Source organism: Branchiostoma lanceolatum, chromosome 2 (assembly GCF_035083965.1).
Source record: "Branchiostoma lanceolatum isolate klBraLanc5 chromosome 2, klBraLanc5.hap2, whole genome shotgun sequence".
NCBI classification, from domain to species: domain Eukaryota; kingdom Metazoa; phylum Chordata; class Leptocardii; order Amphioxiformes; family Branchiostomatidae; genus Branchiostoma; species Branchiostoma lanceolatum.
This window is the reverse complement of record NC_089723.1, coordinates 15,093,393-15,112,990: the sequence shown is the minus strand read 5'-3', so window position 1 is coordinate 15,112,990 and position 19,598 is coordinate 15,093,393. Positions and strand designations below refer to the sequence as shown.

Genomic DNA, 19,598 nt, shown 5'->3' with positions numbered 1-19,598 from the left:
TTAAGAATCTGTTTGGTTTTTAATGCACAATTTTTCCTGATTATTTAAGATCGTCAATGTAGGATTTTGATGGCAAAAGTGAAATATTCCGGAAAACAAAATCATGCTTTTCACATTTTAAGAGGGACGTTCTAGTATATTTGTGTTATGTTTGCTGCATTTACAAACAGCACAAAAACAAACCAAACCATGGCCCCCTAAATTTTTGGTGGTACAAATAAATAAATCCCCAAAACAATCTTTTCTACATATTTGTATGATATCACATTTTCACTCCCTGCTTATTGTATAATGCCATAGGATTGATACAACTTACTGTGTGGTAAAATGACCAGAAAATTTACTTTGAATGTCGTCCTAATTTTACACCGAGTGACTTTAAGATACCATGCATCTTTCCAAATAGAATGTTTCTTGTTGTATTTTCCATTGTGCACACATTAAGGAGATAAGAACAACAACATAGAACAACTATATGATTTTTAAAATGCCTCTACCCCCAAGGTGTTGCCAAAAAAAACTGTCTACAACAGAATAGAGCAGTTCCCATGAACATATACATGTATGATGTTAAAGTCAAAGTAACATTACAATAATAACTGATTCAAATTGGGGATTTTAAAACATTGCATACATGTATCATCAGTACAGATCCATACAAAATTTGTAATATTTTCTTGAACATCCCCAAAATTATTATTATGTAATTTTAACGGATATTCTGGGGGGTTTCAATCACACATGGGTTAGTTTGAAATGAGGAAAACAATTTTCTTTATAATTACTGCGATATAATCATTCATCTGTTCAACAAACATTATGAAAAACATGATTATTTGAGACCTATAATTTACGTTAAGTTTTGATATATTCTGTTACATGTATCTAGTATGTTGAAGAACCTGTCTTTAATGAAGTCACACACACACATTCACACCTAAAGTCTAAGATTTCAGCGGAGGGCGGCACGTGCCGTATTTCATACGTTCTTGCAGCGTATGATATCCTCCTCTGTCATAGCAGGCAGGACCTTCACCAGCTCCCGTATGCCGTCTTGGACGCTAAGAGTGGAATGGTAGCCGAGCTTACGGATCTTAGCGTAGGAAACTTCGTAGTCCCGTTTATCCCTGTCTTCTCCTTCCTCCGACAGCGTGATGATACACCCAGGGACCATCTCTTGGATGCACTTGGCCACGGTGGCCTTGGTCATGTTCATTTTCTCGTCGCCAACGTTGTAGGCGCCACCCTTCATGCGCTCGTAATTCTTGAGACTGAAGACGAAGGCGTGAGCCGCGTCCTTGCAGTGCAGGAAGGTGCGTCGGAAGGAGCCCTCGTAGAGCGAGAAGTGGTGCTCCTTCAGCGCTCGGTTGGTCAGGTCGTTCACGAGTAGATCCAGACGCAGCCGCGGGGACACGCCGAAGACAGTCGCCAGGCGGAGGGCGACGCCACCCGCCGCCAGCACCGCGGCCTCCCCCTCCGCCTTGGTGCGCCCGTACAGGGTCAGCGGGCTGATGGGAGTCTCCTCGTTGCACGTGCCTTCAACCGCTCCGTAACACGAGCCCGTGGACGAGTACACCATCCCCTGGTGCGGCTGCAACAACCGGACGATGTTCTCCGTGCCCTCCTGATGAAACAGAAAACATCACTTTATTTGCACATGAAAAATAATGTCATTTTGACTGAATATGATTCTAGTTTTCTACATGTGTCGCTTTGTACTCGGGAGGTTGTGAGTTCAGATTCCAGCCAGGTCATATCAAAGCAGGGCTGTCTTCAGCTTTAATCTTTTTTCTTTCCCACTCATTGTTTGAGATCCATTTTCGTTGTTAAATCTGTCATCTTAAGCCTACAAAATGCATTTTCATCAATGTAAAGTCTGAAAGTTCCAAATTTTGGGACGGACAGGGTGACATTTTTTCTGTCTCGACAAGCAAATTTCCGTCCTGGGATGGAGGGACGGGTCCTGGAGACAGCCCTGTACCAAAGAATGGTATATACTGATGTCTCTGCTTAGCTATAGCTGCTTCTTATTGTACGGTAGTTGAATACACGCCACTACCATTGGACAAACCCCCTGCTGTAGTGCTTGGACAACTATGTGGCCCAAGGGCTATAGAAACAGAGATGGGCACTATCCTATACACCAAAAGGTGCAGGAAAGAGGATTTTACATTAAAATGTATTATAAGCAGTTCATAAGGATGAAAACATCAAATGCCAAATGTACAATTTCGCAGTACATATTGTAATTCATTTCATCTTCACGGTAGCAAAATTTCATCTGGCAAAATTTCATGGTGTAAAGGAAATGGCAATTTTCACTGAACTTAAACTTCATGGTGGCGGTAAGTGATTTACAGAACGAATGTGTGAAGGAATCATAAATAATAACAACAGTTTTTTTCACAGTGATGATAACTTCAGGGCACAGAGGTGACTGTGAAAACAGTGAACATAAACTTACAGTGAAAGAAACAAGAATTACAATACCTTGTTGACCCTGACAGCGAGTTTGGGGTTGGCGTCGCACGCAGGGTAACCCACGATGGCCGCCAGGTGGACGATAAAGTCGGCGTCCGCCATGGCCGCCGCCAACTCCTCCTCGTCCAAGATGTCTCCGCAGACGACGCGGAGCCTAGGGTGGTCCGCCACCGGGAGCAGTGAGAAGATGCCGTGCACGAAGATGTCGTAGACGGTCACGTGGTAACCTTCGTGCAGTAGCATGGGAACCAGCGAGGACCCCAGGTACCCCGCCCCTCCCGTCACCAACACTCGCAGACCGTTCTCACTCGTGATGTTAGGCATGTCGCTGGAAAAGAGAGAGACACTGTTATTGCGGGGTCAAGTGAAATGACAGATGAAGTGCAAAATGAATAAGTCTTGAAATGTTCGAGTTCACGGTTGTTTTATTTTTGCAGCGACCTTGCTCTTTACTGCAAAACCATGAGAGACATTTCAAATATTTTTTTTCTTTGTATCAGTACATAATTTCAGCAATACAAAATTGCTTCAAACACAAATTCAAAGGCGCCTTTCTCCTCTTACCACAAGATCGACATTTGGTCCCCACAAAAATAAACTAGAGTTTGTCGACCTCATAACTCCATGAAAATTCAGAGCTTATACTTATGTGACGTTATGTCTTTTCTTCCCAAGCACTAGATCTAGAGTTATCTACCACCCAAAAAATTGTGACCAAAGCATGTCCAAAACAAAAATACAAAACCAGAGGTTTTGCTGTACCATGTTGTAAGCATGTAGGGGGTCCAAAATCTAATCATTTTGAGGTCACATCAAGATCTAGACCTACCCGCCTACTATATAACAAGACAATCCACCCAGGTTGTCTTCAGACATAGTGTAAACAGAACCTTGCCCTTAAACCAAGTGAACATATGACTAAGACTAAAACCTACATGTATCTGCAAGCTGTGAAGTTTATATATTTATGTCGTACAACATTAATTGTTATTTACACTGTAGCTGTAACTGATCCATGTTTCCTTTGTGTCCATTAGGGCTGGGTACCGTGTATTTTCTTATGGACCGGTCCAAAAATATCGGTCCAGAAAAAATCAGTGGACCGGCCTACGGACCCATTAGAAAATTCACAGTACCGGGCTACCAGCAGGCGGTCACACATAACCGGTCTAATACAAAATAAGCAGATTTAACGGGTCATGGATTCATGTAGATGAGTCAACAGCCGGCGAGTGCACATTAGTGTGCACTGAGAATAATCACTTTATTCTAATATACAATTTGAACATAATTTGTAGGACTCACAGAGACCTTTACTTTTTTTTTTTTTAATCTTTCTTTATTCACGTTTTAACAAAAACAAAGAAAAGCATGGCAGTTTACAAAACAAAAACAAAGCACATGAGATACCACAAAATCAAAACATAAAATCCGGGAACAAAATAGTTGGTACTGAAACCCCTACTGCCCATATATAATACACATATATACACATATACCTATATATTTAGAGAGATATGCATACATACATATATATATATATACATATACCTTTACTTGTGTTTCGCTCTCCAAAATATGATGTACTGCAACACTATTTTCATCAGGTACAGGTCTGGACCTGGACCTGACCCTCTGGACCTGGACCGGACCTGAATTTTCTGTACCGGTACCCATCCCTAGTGTTCATACATTAAACAGCCTTCTACCCCTCCTTCTGTATTTGGAAACAACACCAACAGGATGCAGACTGGGGGATCATAACATCGACAGGCCTTTGCTAGTGTTGCAGGATGTCCATGTAAGTAACAGAGGGGCGTTCGGAAAGTTCGTGGCTTTATGAGTTTATCCAGAATAAAAGAGCATACCATGCATGTAACATTTTCTCAAATAAAGTACGCACATTTTAGACTTTTCAAAATCCAAAAGGTGTTGCAAGTCATTGCCAAAGTCAGAATGCGTACTTTATTTGAGGTTATTGCGCGGACGAATCGGAGGGGAGGACCTCGAATCAGCCAGGAACAGTTGAATACATGCCACATGTAGTTTGGTGCAGCATTGAATAATAAATGTGAAGGCATTAGAAGATAATATAGAATTTCAATAATGAATAGTTTAGAGTGTTAATGATAAAAACAGCTTAGAAGCCAATTAATTGCAAAATGGATTAATGGACACTTCTCTTAATCGCACGGAAACCCTAAATCCCAAAGCAGTTTCCATTTACTCCATTGTTAGTGACTTCGCATTTCTGCACGGCGCATTGTCACCACGTATATTGTACCAATGCCTGATAACTGCACGAAAATTGGTCAAACATCGTCGACAAGTTAACTAAAAGGGTGCACTAAAAATCGGCAAATGCCGTACAAATGAGCCGATAACTGCCAATAATGCCAATATGTTTGAAAAAATTCATCAGCACACAGTGTTTCAAAAGTGCTTAGCGTTTTTTTTGCTACAAGCAAAATTCGCATAACACTGATCTCTTCCGAGCTCTTAACATGGTAAGGATTAAGGATCAACCTACCCCATATTGACACAGAGTCTCTCTCCTCACAACAGCGGGCAGAAAAGCAACGCGTTGACTGACACGTATGATAAGCCGTGATCTTTGTCAATGTGCAAAATGAGGACGTGATTTCTAAGACCCTTCTTATTGGTCTGTCCGGACCCTCATCCTATTATTGCTGACATGTATGTAACTATAGGTTACTTATATCATGAGACATGGCGAGTTCTGTGGTTTCTAATATAATGTCACAAGACGGACCAAGATTCCATCTCACATACTTGTTGTTCAGTTTATATACGTTGCAATAAATCAATTGACATATGTTTTGTATACTTTGATATACGCAGGAGATGACGCTAAAGGTGACAAATCCAAAGATACATGTAGGGGAATCCTGTCCTCGAATCTTTGACATGTTAACTCTTGTACACCGTTCTATACATGTGGAACATAGTGATTATTGAGATATCTTAATATTGATGGGTTTTCATGAGAGCACATATGCAAAGCAATGGTGTTCTGTTTAATAATCATATCCATGGCACCAGACATGCGATGGATCGGTTTGAATATTTACTTCCATACTAAAATCTAGGTTTTAAAACCAAAGACCTCAAAGACTTTTTTTGACATCTTTCTGTTGTGTTTTTTTCTGTCATAAAATGCTATTTCTACTTCACAAAGATAAAACTGGCATCAACAACTTTGCAATCAGTTTTAAAAAAGATTGATTGACAGACGCTCAAGACAAAATTTGCCCCTGCAATCAAAAAAAAAGGAAGAGGGTCCAAACCTAAACGACTTACTCTCCCTCCCAAGAGATATCTACCACTCAAAAGTCATGACCATAGCATGTCAAGAACAAGAGATATCAAAACCAGAAGTTCTGCTGCAGTAACATATCCTGCCACTAGGGGGCCCAAAATCTAAGCATTTTGAAGTGTCATCAAGACCTTATGACCCACATACCAAATACCAAGACAATCCATCCAGGCATTCTTGAGTTATTATGCGGAACACAAGGTGACATGTGGAATAACATCACTGTCACAAACACACTGCAAGTCACTACAATACCTCTGTTGCACGGAGGTTGAATGAATAAGCACAGTATCTATACCTACCAAACAATGGATACATAATTGGTAAGTGGCTGAGGTTTTTCTGAACAGGGAATAGGGGTGCCATGTCCTCATACTTTCATTATGTACCCTCTAGATCTTCCCTTGGGAGAAGATTCAGATCAGGGTTGTCTCCTGCTTTTAATTTCTCTCCATCCCACTCATTGTTTGAGAACTCATGTTGCTAATTTTCTTTGTTACATTTGTCCTTTTAAGCTTACCAACATACCTTTTCATCCGTTTTATATCAGACACTCAGATTTTCATTCAGATTTTTGGACGTCCCAAGAGGAAAATTTCTGTCCTTGAGAACAGCCCTGGTTCAGATTGACCAATACTGATTTAGTTTTATACCAGCCACTTGTCTGATCATAAAGGTTGAATATTAACTCCAGATCAAACCCTGAGTTGAAGGTTAAAGTAATTAAGTTATTAGGATACAATTGTTTCTACAATGAAGGTGTCTAAACTGACCAAAGTCAACTGCGAAAACAAAACAACAGCAAATAATTCAAATTAGATTAAAGCACTTATACCACTTTGAAATAAATATTAGTGTCTGGAGGTGCGGCTGGTAGTCTTTCATACAATTTGTTTTTACACCACCACACCATATTGGAACAGTAAAAACCCAAACGGGACTGCGAAGTTTCCTCTAAGATCCGTAAGCTCGGCTACCATTCCACTCCGATTCACTATCGGAAACTTTTCTGGACGTACAACTATGATGTAGGACGGGACTTTATTTTCCTAGGTGAATCAATCCCACACATTGTACCACAGGAGCTTTTATGGCCCTTAAGACACCTATTTAGCCCTCCCACTCACACCATTCACATTTAGAACAATGCAAACTTAACTCAAGCCCTTTCCATTCAATTCACTTCTTTAATTTCAAATAGGGGTGTAATATAAAACCAGTTTCTGAAGCCTTCCCATTCAATTTCCAGACCTAGACATCTTGACCAGAAACTCAAAAACCGTTTCTTTACCCTACTGACCTATAACCAAAGTTCTAGACTCAAGTATGAGATATTTGTGGTTAACTGAATATTTAGCCTGATTTCAATCGCCCTTCTAGTTGGCAGCCGCCTTTAACTGCTAGCCGTCGCGGGGTCGGGGAGGGGACAGAAACCCCCAGACAGCTTAAGTTTACGTTACACAGACTACTGAATATTCTATCACCTTTGCTTGAACTTTTGTTGGAGTTTGTTCAAGGAGGTTATGCCTTCCCAAGAATGTCATGGTTTAGAGTCCCAATCGTGTGAAGGTCGCGGGAGCGTTTAGATCCCAGCGACCGCAAAATGATTGCGTATGCCGCGAGCACGCTGTTGATCCGGTAACCAGGCTACGGTAATTCATGTCTATTTCCGCGCACGGCGTGACACAATGCTGTTATGGGAGAAAAGTATGAGTCAGCGTTTGTTGGTACACTTGTCGCATGCGTGGCTTTGATCCGTGGAGTGCCCTCTTGATGACAAGCTGTACGCTCTAACCCCCTTGGTGTCAAGGTCAGGTGAAGAAGCAAAAGTAAAGGTAGTCCCATAGCCTCGATGTCATCCATGATTAGTTTTAGGCACTGAGCCCATCTTTCCAGCGCTCTTTAGGCTACACCAATTTATTTTTTTGGTTAGGCCACACCAATTTAATTTGTTGCTTCTCAGAATAGCCTGTCCTGTTTTTCCCATTTTGAAAAAAATAAATAAATAAATTGGGTCACTCTATAATCCCAGTCACAAATTTTAACTCCAAATTTTACTATCTGTTCAGTTGTAAAACTCAATAGCCACCAAAATAGATTATAAAGGCCTGCACATACCTATAAAGTGTGGTCACATTGATCATAAGTTATAATTTTTCATTTATTAAAACTGTTTCTCAATATCAATCCAGGAGCCAAGTCTGTACTTGTAAAAAAAAGTATATCTCGCTAACTTTCTATAATTATATTTCACTTCCCATACCTAGAGGTATGGGTAGAGTGAAATATATTGTATTTGTCTGGTTCTTCTTCTTCTTCTTCTTCTTCTCCTCCTCCTGACAAATCTTCAAATGGCTTCTTCTCCGCCATTTCTTAACCAACCGACCTGAAATTTGGTGTGGAGGTTGAGATGGCAAATACCCCCAGGCCCTTTTTAAATCGTTTTGAAACAGGCCTTAAAATCATTTTTATGGAGGTTTTTTGGGGCATTTTTAGACAATTTTTATATTTTGGGCTAGCTCCTGTGCCCTGGTATTACAAGCAAATGACCTGGAATTCGGCACAAGGGTGCCTTGAACATGTCCCTACAGGATTTCAATCACATTTCCGGTGTACATCACTTCAAAATGCTTCGTTTTGGGGACTTTTGGACCCATTTTCAGACCAAAAACGGGTCAAAAGTGCTGTCCCCGTTCTATGTTCTATCTAAGAATCCATGTTCTATCTAAGGTTCTGGGCGTTCCATTTGCTGCTGGCCAAAGAACATGTGTTCTTTTCAGGTTACCTGAGGTCATGTTGCAGGTAAACACGCAAGCCTTTGCACTAAGAAGCTCTTGGCGTCTCGCAGAACTTGAATAGAGAATTTTTTTGCACGGGTGATTTTGAAACAGTCAATTTATGCATCGGGAGGGACTCCGAGGGAGATTGGCAAAGTATGATGCTCTCGCAAATGTTGCCAAATAAACATGGTTTTTGGGGCATGGTCAAATTCAATTATGGCGGCTTCAACCACTAATAAATCACGACTTGACGACGAGAAAAATGCAATCCGTCTCTGAATTGGTTGTGTCGCACTTATATACAACTTATAATCAAACCCATACCAACGATGATGATATACCACTAGGCCGAAGTAGGCCGATCTGATCGATTGCGAGCAGGTTTGCATGCAGTTTCACTTTCTGCACCAACAACCTTTGACCCAGGAAGTAATACTTCACAAGCGCCTCTCAAAGCGCGATCGTCTACACATGATGTGAATGAATATCGGCAAACTTTTTAATTGTTGAAATAATTTTACTGTAAAAAAGACAGGCATTTATGGCTTTTTATGCGGTAGTTATCTAGCACGTTTTTAATAGTTCATTTTGCGTTGTAGGGGTTCAACACAACTTAAATTGTTAATACTTTTTGAATAGCAAGGTTAAGAATAGACTAGAAAGTTTACATAGTGTTTTATATAAAACTAGAGTTCCACGACCTCATACCTTCGTCAAATGATTTTAACCTTTATGACTGACGTAGTAGGAGTGTCTCTCATCAATTATAAATCATACTAGGTGATCGTCTTCACCCAAATAAGAAACGTTGTCCAAAGTATAAGCTTAACAAAGAAAGTTATGCTAACATCATCAATTATGCAAATGAGGTCCTTATCAGCATAATTTGATTCAACTATGTTCACCTTCACATAACTTCCAAATGCCACAACTGTGAAATTGCCATCATTTACCTGTATGGAAATAACGTAGTTACTCATTAATTATGCAAATAAGGCCAACAATTGCATAGTTTTTATCTATCACCATCCCTCTCTTCCTCAGTTACAAATGTCACATATTTGAATAGTCATATCATGGAACACAGCAGGTTTTAAAAAATTTGTCATTAATTATGCAAATCAGAATCTGATTTGCATAATTATCGTCCAATCATACAAAGTATCACGTCAGCTATGTACATACCAAAATTTATGACCATCCATCAAGCCCATCTTCAGTTATAGTATTTTCTCATTAATTTTGCAAATGAGGTCTTCATTTGCATAGTTGATATCTATTAATATTTCTCTCTTCCTCAGATACATATGTCACATGTTTGAGAGTCCTACCATGGAATTTGGCGGCTGTATAAACTTTCCTCATTAATTATGCAAATCAGATAATGATTTACATAATAAGTATCTATTAGATCATGTACGTCATCACTCAAGCTATCTACTTACCAAAATTCATGACCATCCATCGTGCCCTTCTTGAGTTATTCCCTTTCAAAGTCTGAACCAAAACCTGCTCCTGCAGTTCCAAAAAAGCCGCTAGGGGGGCAAACCCCATACCACTTACTCTCTGTCCAAAGAGCTATGTACCACTCAAAAATCAGTTCCATAGCTTGTCCAGAACACGAGATATCAAAACAGGAAGTTCCGCTGCAGTACCGTAACAAGCCACTAGGAGACCCAAAATCTAATCATTTCTTAGTCTCATCAAGATCTACCCACCTACTAAATATCAAGACAATCCATCCAAGCCTTCTCGAGTTATGCTGTACGTTACACACAAGCAAACACACAAACGCTACCCTCTGCATAACCTTCGATAGAGTTGTATAGTTATGTTTAGCCATAAGTATGGCTAAACATATTGTTTTCTCTCATGTTTCTTCTTCTTCTTCTTCTCCTGTCAAATCTTCAAATCGATTCATCTCTGTCATTTTTTGACCAAATGACCTGAAATTTGGTACAGAGGTAATGTAGGCAAAAACCAATGTGCGTTCTTTTCCTTGTTTTGATATTGACCTTGAAAGTGATTTTATTGAGGTTTTTAGGCTATTTTTAGCATATCTTGGCCTCCTGCGCCCTGGTATTTCAACCGAATGACCTGAAATTTGCTGTATATGTGGCTTGAACAAATATTTAAAGGACTACATTCCCATTTTTGGCATACATATATTCAAAACGATTTATTTTGGGCTTTCTTGACAATATTTGCCACTTCTGTCACTTTCAATACTACATATGACCTACAGGTCATTGACCCCGAGTGCCTTGCACCTGGCCAAGCTGGAATTTTGCTTACGAGGAGGAAAGACCGGACATAAACATTTAACGTGATTATCGGGAAAACACCATGTTCCCTTAAACTCAGTGGTTAAATTGCAGTTTAGGAAATTTTATAACAGAAAACAAGTTAAATCAATGATTTTGTGAATGTTTATTCTACCATTAGTTATTCCAGATATTTTCAAACTCCAAATTCTTCAACACAACACGGGAGATCGTTTCTCCTCAGACTGGCGCGACACTCCTGTCAAAATTGATTGATGATCTCTCTCTGCCGCCGACTTCATACATGATCAAAGGCGGGTGGTAGGCGAAGTCTTGCACAAGGAATTCTCACGCTGAGGGGTACATGAAATAATGCTTACAAAATAGACCTCTATGAATCGGGCTACATTCAGCAATGGTAGACGGATTTGGGGCATGCCGCGCAAAACACATGGTCTCACTGGGGACAGGCGTTTTGGTCTACGCGATCGAAAGCACGCCGCTGTCTGTCTCGGACCAACACGCGTCTCCCGTGATGTGTAGCGTCCACCACCAGGCCTTCCTACATGTCCTACGTACGGGCGTATGGATCGTAGAATTCGGCAAAAAAAGGAATGATTAGGCCAGTAGAGTCAGTCCCCGGTAAGGTCAATGATTCGCCCCTTTGCGCTAGCTTGTAACGTTAAATGAATGTACCCTCTGGTGGCCAAACTTCACTGACAAACTTTCTCCCTATTATCATCATGAGCTTGCGTTAGTCTGGTACTAGTGACTATTATGTGCCGGGAATGTTTATCTATCGCACGCCTTGGAAGGAAGTTCAACCATGATAAATGGTCGGCCGTTGCGAAAATTTGGAATCCCATGCTGTTGATTTTCGTGATTGAATCTGTAAGAAAATATATTTTCATGTCGTTCATGTTTTTGGGACGGACGCCGGGACGGGGTGAATTTTTTCTATCATTTTCGTCCCGTTAGTAATGCAAATCGAATCGTGTTGCACAAGAGGCACGTCCTAATAAACAGCACTATTCCAACACTGAATGCGTGTACGAGTCTTTTCTGGAATACATTATACGCATGAGCGCTAAGTGGCGCGGCGCCTGGGTTCGTCGCACAGACGGTCCTGGGAAAGAGATCGTATTTTCCGCCAATAGCATGCTGGGAGAAGCAAACTGTCCTGGGAACGTGTTGATTATCGGTGAATGCCAAACTCCCTTCCGTAGCAAACTCCCTTCCGTGGCTAAATACCTTCCGTGACATAACTCCCCTTTGTGACGGGGTATCTTAACAGCGCCAACAATAAGGTACTTTGTAGATCTTCGTTTCTCAGAACGTATCACCATTGTACAGCATTTTACCCCCCAAAATCGTCAACTTGCGTCTTGTTTTAGGCCGTGCTAGTTAGAAGAAATAACGGTTAACTGTAGAAGATCGCCCATTCTGGCGTGCACACATAGTTAACTATTCTGAGGATCTGTCAAGAACAAACAAAACAAAAGAAAACAGACAGCTGTGAATTCTAGAAAGTTTATTTTGTTGAGCTTGATCTGACATAAATCTATTTCTAAGCCCACGATTTAAACCTATGGCTTCTCCGGGGCGCTGGGTACGAGCGTGCACAAGAGGCAAAACACTAAAAACGTGGGTCTTGTGGAGTGTTTTGGAGCGGGAAAATGCCGGATATTAGCAGTGCCGAACAGTGTACATCGTCGCGCGCGGGTGACGCTCCGTCAAAACAAATCCGCTGGTGGTCTAGCGCGGCCACCGAAAATAGGCAGAAACACACAGGAGGACTTAGCACCTTCGTTTATGAGGGCAATTGTGAAAATCTTTTGTTACAAATTGTTCGAACATTGAAACATTTGGATAGATGGTTTGAAACTGTTCTAAATAAAGAGATTTTTGTGTAGTTACGTTCGAAATGTTTCCAACGTATGTGAAATAAGTTCAAACATGTTATAAGTTTCAATTCTAATTGTTTGAACACTTTAGAACTATTGTGACTTAGACATTCTTTTAATCAAAATAGTTCAAACATATTACAAATATTATATTAAAACCCTCTCGGTGACTTTGAATTGACTCAAATATGTTGTTTTTGGTCATTTCCTTCGTCTCCTGTAAAATCTTCATATGTATACTATGGAAAACTTCATTCTTCCCTGGGGTTGATCTTTTTTAATTCAATTTTGAACTGGGTTGATTATGCGCAAGAGTGTAATTTTCAGCGGATATTTTTCGACTGGTTTACATGGAAATGGCACGGAATATCCCATTCTTGCAAGGGGAGGATTCTTTAATTATTTCTTTCAGCTGGAATGATTATGAAAAAGTCCATTTTTTAGCAGAAGTGTATTTGTTAATCAATTAGTGGATATGGTTGTGGACATATTGTGTTGAGGTGCTACTGGAAGACTCAATTTTGGACTGGGGTGATTCATTTTTTTAGTGCAAGTATTTTAGAATGGTCCATTGTTATTTTGGGAGAGTCCATTTTTTGCATGGCGAGGAGTATGGCTAAACATGCTGTATTTGCTCGCAAATGTTGCCTTTCTAGTTTTGTATATTTGCATAGTGCATGTTTGCGCATTTTTCCAGGGTGATGTATAGTATTGTACTTTTATATATAGTGTATAGTATTGTTGTGTATCTTTGCATATGTTCAAGCATGTTAATGAATGTAGATGAAGAATAAATAGATCTTGGGACAAGTCTTCTTGTGTTTAGATGGAATTTTTGGATGGTCAATTTCGTCAAAAGATCAATTATTGCATGGGGGGGGGAGTGAAATATGCTGAATTTGCTCTTAAAGCAAATGACGGCCAGTCTAGTTATATGCTCCTTTTTGTTGTAAACCATCTAAAACCTTCCATAGATCATGAAATTTGCACTGGAAAAGACAAAAACATTCCTGATTTTGTGGTTATGACTGAGCTTTTGTGTTTACTACTTACTGTACATAATTTTGCATGTGTATATTTTTCGAATTACTGTAATTCACTATATCTTCACGGTAGCAAAAATCCTGTCAGCTAGCCCAATTGCTATACATACATGACATGTACCTCTAAGTCTAACAGACCATTCACACAGAAGGCTTGGTGGTTTTAGTAATAGATGTACTGCCAATAGTCCAAATTTACAGGTGCGTTTTCTGAGTCCACTCCAAATAGACTCAGCTATCTGATATCTCCCAGTACAGATTAGTGGGAAGCAAATGTAACTCAAACCTCAGATATATCTACTGGTTTAAAATCTTGATTCAAACCTCCTTGGTTAAACGATTTTTGTGTGTATAAATCATTTAGACCCAGTGACAGACGTTAACTAATTACATTCAATGGTGGCAGGGCATTAGCATTCAATGCTCAACAACAAATGTAAATATTGTCTCAGTGATACATATCTCTGTTGGTGTTAGTCAAACACAATCTGTCAGCCTATTTACCTTCTAGAAATGTCAATTTCTCAAGATCGTTCAGTCAAGGACAGTAAAGTGACTTTTAGAAAATATTGCCTCTGTCCAAGAAAATATGATGTAATATATCATATCAAATAATGATATAACTTTATTGCACAACAATTGTACAAGGTACAAAGTATGGCATCTACTGGTACATAACTACAGTTATGTACATGTAACTGAAGGCTAATCTATATGATACAAGAGTGCATAGTATGGGATCATGAGCTTTTACAATCATTGGAAGAATTTCTGACGTCTAGACATTCTTTGATATACATTTTCTTATGTATACAATGCAGGGGTTGTTACACGTCAATATGTACTTAAATTTGCTATTTGAGTCCATTGAGATAAATTCTGGTATAGAAGATTACAGCCTTGTACATATGTATATAGTGAATCACGTACATCAGAATATTTCAGACATACAACCAAAAAGTGATATTCATCTTAATAAGCATTGAGGTGGCATTGTGGCCTAGTGGTTAGAGATGTTGACCCAGAACCTGAAGGTATTGAGTTTGTATCCCTGACACTGTGAGTGTGACAGGTCCCCAATGTTACGCCCTTGGGGAAGGCACTTAACACCTATTTCCTTACTCGACAGGAGAAAATGAGCAAATAGGCTAAGTAAGTCCAATATCTGAGGAAAACCACACCTTGAGCATGATAAAGAACACTTATCGAAAAGAGAAGGGGATCAAATAAGTCAGTCCAGATAAGCAGCTTGTACTGCTCAGTACAAACCTGCTGGTGGTGTACACCATGAGGCCGTTTATTTAACCGGTTATGCAATACGATTATACAAACAAACAAAAATTAGGCATTCTAAAGCTTTCTGAGGATGTTTATGCCTCACTTACACTACAAACAAGAAACATGAGCCTGTAATCCATTTAATCTTTTCAGCTCCATGATCTCCAAGCAGATGTGGGGTTCCCTTTTTTTTAAAGTTGTTTGCTAATGTCTTTCTATTCATCCTCTATTTTATTTTCTTCGCCTCCAAAAATGCAACTACTAGAAAGATGTAGAAAATGCCTCAAAAACATGTGTAAAACAATGAGCTAGTAAGACTGGTCAGTTAGTGGTGCTTGAACCCCACTGTTACACTACTCCCCTTTTCTTTTTAAGATTCGTCCTCGAATCTCCGAGTTCGATATCCCTGTGCGGCACATTTTGCCATCACACACAAGGTCCGGGTGTGGGAACCACTGAAACACTAGAGGAGAGTAGAACAGTCTCCTGGCTCCCGGGGATCGAACCCGGGCCTGCCAGTCAACAGGCCGCACGCTATAACCGCTAGGCTAGACTGGTCAGTAACTTAGTGGCGCTTTTAAAAACCACACTGTTACAACTGTTAGAAACTGAGTACTATCTTATACCATCTAGCCTGATAACCATACCATTGTTACAACTGTTAGAAACTGAGTACTATCTTATACCATCTAGCCTGGTAACCATACCATTGTTACAACTGTTAGAAACTGAGTACTATCTTATACCATCTAGCCTGGTAACCATACCATTGTTACAACTGTTAGAAACTGAGTACTATCTTATACCATCTAGCCTGGTGACCATACCAATGTGAGCTTCTCGGTATCTCTAAGGCGCTGTGAGCGTTGCCCGCCCACACAGTTCATGAGCACACACCGGGGAATTTTAACAGCGTTCATTTCAAACCAGATGGGCAGCAGTGATTAGAGTAGGTTGCTGGAACGATAGGTTGTCAGAAAAAGGCCACTGTTTTTTAATAGGACCTGGGCCTGTAAAACACTCCTGGCTGACCTAGGCCTGTTGAGAGCGGTTACCAGGCTAGGTAGAATTGAAATAAAATCAGAAACCAACATGTGAATTATGATATTGAAAATTTGGCAATGGTTCTCACAGTGACCCCTACACCCCAAAGTCATGACACCGCGAATATCCATTACCATTGTATTCCTACTGTAGTACAGAATTGTTTCTAACGGGCAATTAAAGCATCATAGCTAGCTACTACTAGTAGTAGAAAAACTCATTTTCCACCTACCACAAAATCAGTTCCCTGCGAAAATAATGAGGTTACTGTAAATTACTTAAATATAGCGGCAGGAAAATATAGCGGTTGGGGGAAAATGGAGTAGATCACGGCACTTAATTTTAACGTTGGGAACAAACATAACTGTCTCCAATATTAGTGATCAAATATTTGGGATGCTGAAATCTTTGCTGTTGACTAGTGACTGTTAATAGTGTTATATCAGATAGAATCAAGTTACAGTATACAGTAGGCTAAAGATGTCCAACATGCAGGCCTGCTAAGGACGCTATCAATTGCTTGTGTGCCATGTTTTCATGAGTTAAGTGAATACAAAAGGGGTATGTAACAATAGAAGTCTCCTTTCTGACAACTTCTTTTAAGCTGAGTCACCCGAAAAAGGCCATTATCACTATTGCATCAGTCAACGTTTTTTCGCTTCATCACGATCAAGTCACAGAGAAAAAGGCAAAACTTGAACAAACATACTTAAAAAAGTCCTCAAAGAGACCAACCCTATTTCTCAAACATAGACAATTTTGTAGTGTTGATCTATGACAAAGCTAAAAAGGTGTGACTATGGAAATGCTATACACAATTTCATTTGCAGGTGCCTTGCATTGTAACATGTAATGACGAGGCATTTTTCCTTACTAGTAGATATAGGGGACTGGCCTTTCTGCAAGTGCAAGTGATTAATATGCAAAGGAAAAATGTAAGATTGAAATACAATGTCCCTAAAATTTGTTACATGAATCTATGTTTGAAAAACTAATGACTTAAAGGTCCCTTGGGAATTGTTTGATTTGCATACCTTTGTATGCAAAAACAATTGATTAATCTTGATTGAAAATTTAACAATTCAGGGTTAGAGCTGTTAATGACTGTTTTATAGTTGATTAATTAATCCATCTACAAAATGTATAATAATCTGAATCATGCATAATATTGAATAAATCACGGAAAAAGTGGGATACTTGTCTTCTATTGCTGCATCACCCCCCCCCCCCCAAAAAAAAAAGTCAAACATGTAACATTTACTAACATAATTCCATCAGGGTACATAATTCCGCCACCGGGAAAAGATACGTCCGAACGGATCTCCAACCCAACATCCCCCAGTATAATGCACTCCTGTATATCCAAACTGTGCATACCTGAGGGGTGCTGCACTAGAGATCTCTCACACCCACTGATTTCAAGTGGCGGATTTATGTAACCTAATGGATTAATGTTAATGGAGGTTAAAAAGAACACTTAAAAGTTCTTGGCAAAATTCTGCATATTCCATATCATCATTATACCATTTAGGTTTGTAAATCAATATCTACTAGTTGCCTGGCAATGGCATGAATTTGCAATTAACTTCTTACACATCATTTTGTATTCAGTACCCATATACTGAATACTGAACATGCCATATGCTAGTGCCAATACTGTAAATCCATTTATTTCTACTCTGACTCAATCTCGCAATAGGAGGGGCAAGGAAAAAGGGGACTTTAATATGCAGTGTGCATTCAAGAAGTTATCAATTGAAACAATTTGCAGCAGTGGTAACAAATTAAAATAGTAACGTTAGTTACAACGTTATAATTGAGAAAATAAAACGACCACAAACGTTTCAAGATTTACGGTAACGTTATATATGAATCGACCCTCCTAGCTAGCACTGACTACTATTAAAACGTACTCTTTCACTTCAATGCAATACTGATAGGACAAAATCATAAAATGTTTACAGTATTAAAAGCCGGTTAAACTACATGTTAAGTTGTACCTTCCTGTGCACCCCTCCCCCTTTTTCCTTAGTCATGCTATGCTCACGTGTCCGTGTGTCTCCAGACTAGACGTCTAGAGTTAGAAACCTTCGACAGAAAAGAATAATTTTTCAAGTAACTCATTTCCCGACCTTACCCAACACTGTACCACTGACACAGTGACCCCAAACTTGAGCCTGATCCCCAGTATATAACGTTGATGTTAATCTTGGATTACAAAACGAGCTTACGTAAATCTTGACGATCACGTACGAATGATATTTTGATCTAGACAAAAGATATGGTCTTACCTGGTTTGATCTAGCTGTAAATCTCGTCTCAAAGCTCGAAGAATTAAGAGTTTTCTTGAGCACGTTGTTTCTTGACAAGACGCCGGTACACGGAAGCGTGTGTGTCTCTCCGGTGGCAGTCCTTTACTACGCGTGCGCAATGCGGCGACACCCTTCTGCGCGTGCGCAGGATGTTAGAGATTACATCAGTCATTCTAAACCTTACACAATGGTTGATTATCTGCGCGTGCGCGTGTATGTCCGGAGCATACCTAAATCTTAATCTCCAAGCAGATGTTGGAGGGTGAAATCGTTTTTCTAATTATATCTTTCCATTTCAGTATTAACAGATATTGTCATGTTTGTAGCAGATGCCGGAGCTAAAAAAAAACACTATATATCGTATATGTTTAACTTCAAGGAGGTTAAAAAGTAGACTTTCTGCTATGATTCGTCCCTCTAACATCTGCTTGGAGAGTAACGAAATCTTACACAACGGTAGGATCATGCCGTCACGTGGTTTTGTTACATCATACCACGTTGTTAGAAGTAGGTCACGCTGTGCCCAAGGCGTGGTCGTAATATAAATCACGCGCCACGTGCGTGGCCAAACCGCAAATGCGTCCTTGGGGGATCGGAGTACTGAAAATGTATTTAAGTTCGCGTGGTTTTTATTTCGCGCTTAGTGAAAATGGAGTGTTTGAGGTAAGTTCGTGGCAGTGCTATAGTCACATACTGCTACAGGATCCTACAGTATTGGACAAAAATGTAACATAAAACCACCGCGAACATTACTGCATTTACAGTATTCTCCAAGGAGAGGGCAATCGGGGGGCTAGGAGGGTCCTGGATTTTTAACTGCCCTCCATTCACACCCCTAGCCCCATCCCCGATAGAAACCTCTACTTGGAGAATAGGATCAGAGACTATTGACCTGGTTTCAAATGACGTCATGAATTCAAGAATGTAGGTCACGTTGCCTGGTCAGGGCAAGGGCATTATATAAATGTCTTTGGTCAGGGTTATAGTCCCTGTCCGACTCTATAGGTCATTGGAAAAATAGTAGAAGGTACAGGTAAAGATGATATGATCAATTTGAGGTTTTATCTGATTTATTATAAAGCCCCCTTGATCAGATTGAGGACGAAGCATGACGCTTTTTCGTTGGCATGTAGCAGGAGGTCACAGTTTGGTTTA

General features: G+C 39.9%; 1 protein-coding gene across 1 annotated transcript; it reads right to left on the bottom strand.

The window, feature by feature from the left end:
* LOC136427560 (GDP-D-glycero-alpha-D-manno-heptose dehydrogenase-like) lies at positions 1 to 18,563 on the bottom strand. The gene is made up of 3 exons (XM_066416524.1): positions 18,423 to 18,563; positions 2,491 to 2,809; positions 1 to 1,624 (listed from the first exon to the last, which is right to left on the bottom strand). Exons 2-3 carry the CDS (start codon positions 2,803 to 2,805, stop codon positions 980 to 982), a joined length of 960 nt encoding a protein of 319 aa, XP_066272621.1. The 5' UTR covers positions 2,806 to 2,809; positions 18,423 to 18,563; the 3' UTR covers positions 1 to 979.
* Positions 18,564 to 19,598: the final 1,035 nt, after the last annotated feature.

Excerpts from the sequence above, each read along its gene's own strand:
- LOC136427560 (XM_066416524.1), bottom strand. The coding sequence starts at position 2,805 with ATGCCTAACATCACGAGTGAGAACGGTCTGCGAGTGTTGGTGACGGGA. Across the intron at positions 1,625-2,490 it reads TCGCTGTCAGGGTCAACAAG|GAGGGCACGGAGAACATCGT; the intron begins GTATTGTAATTC and ends CTGTTTCATCAG.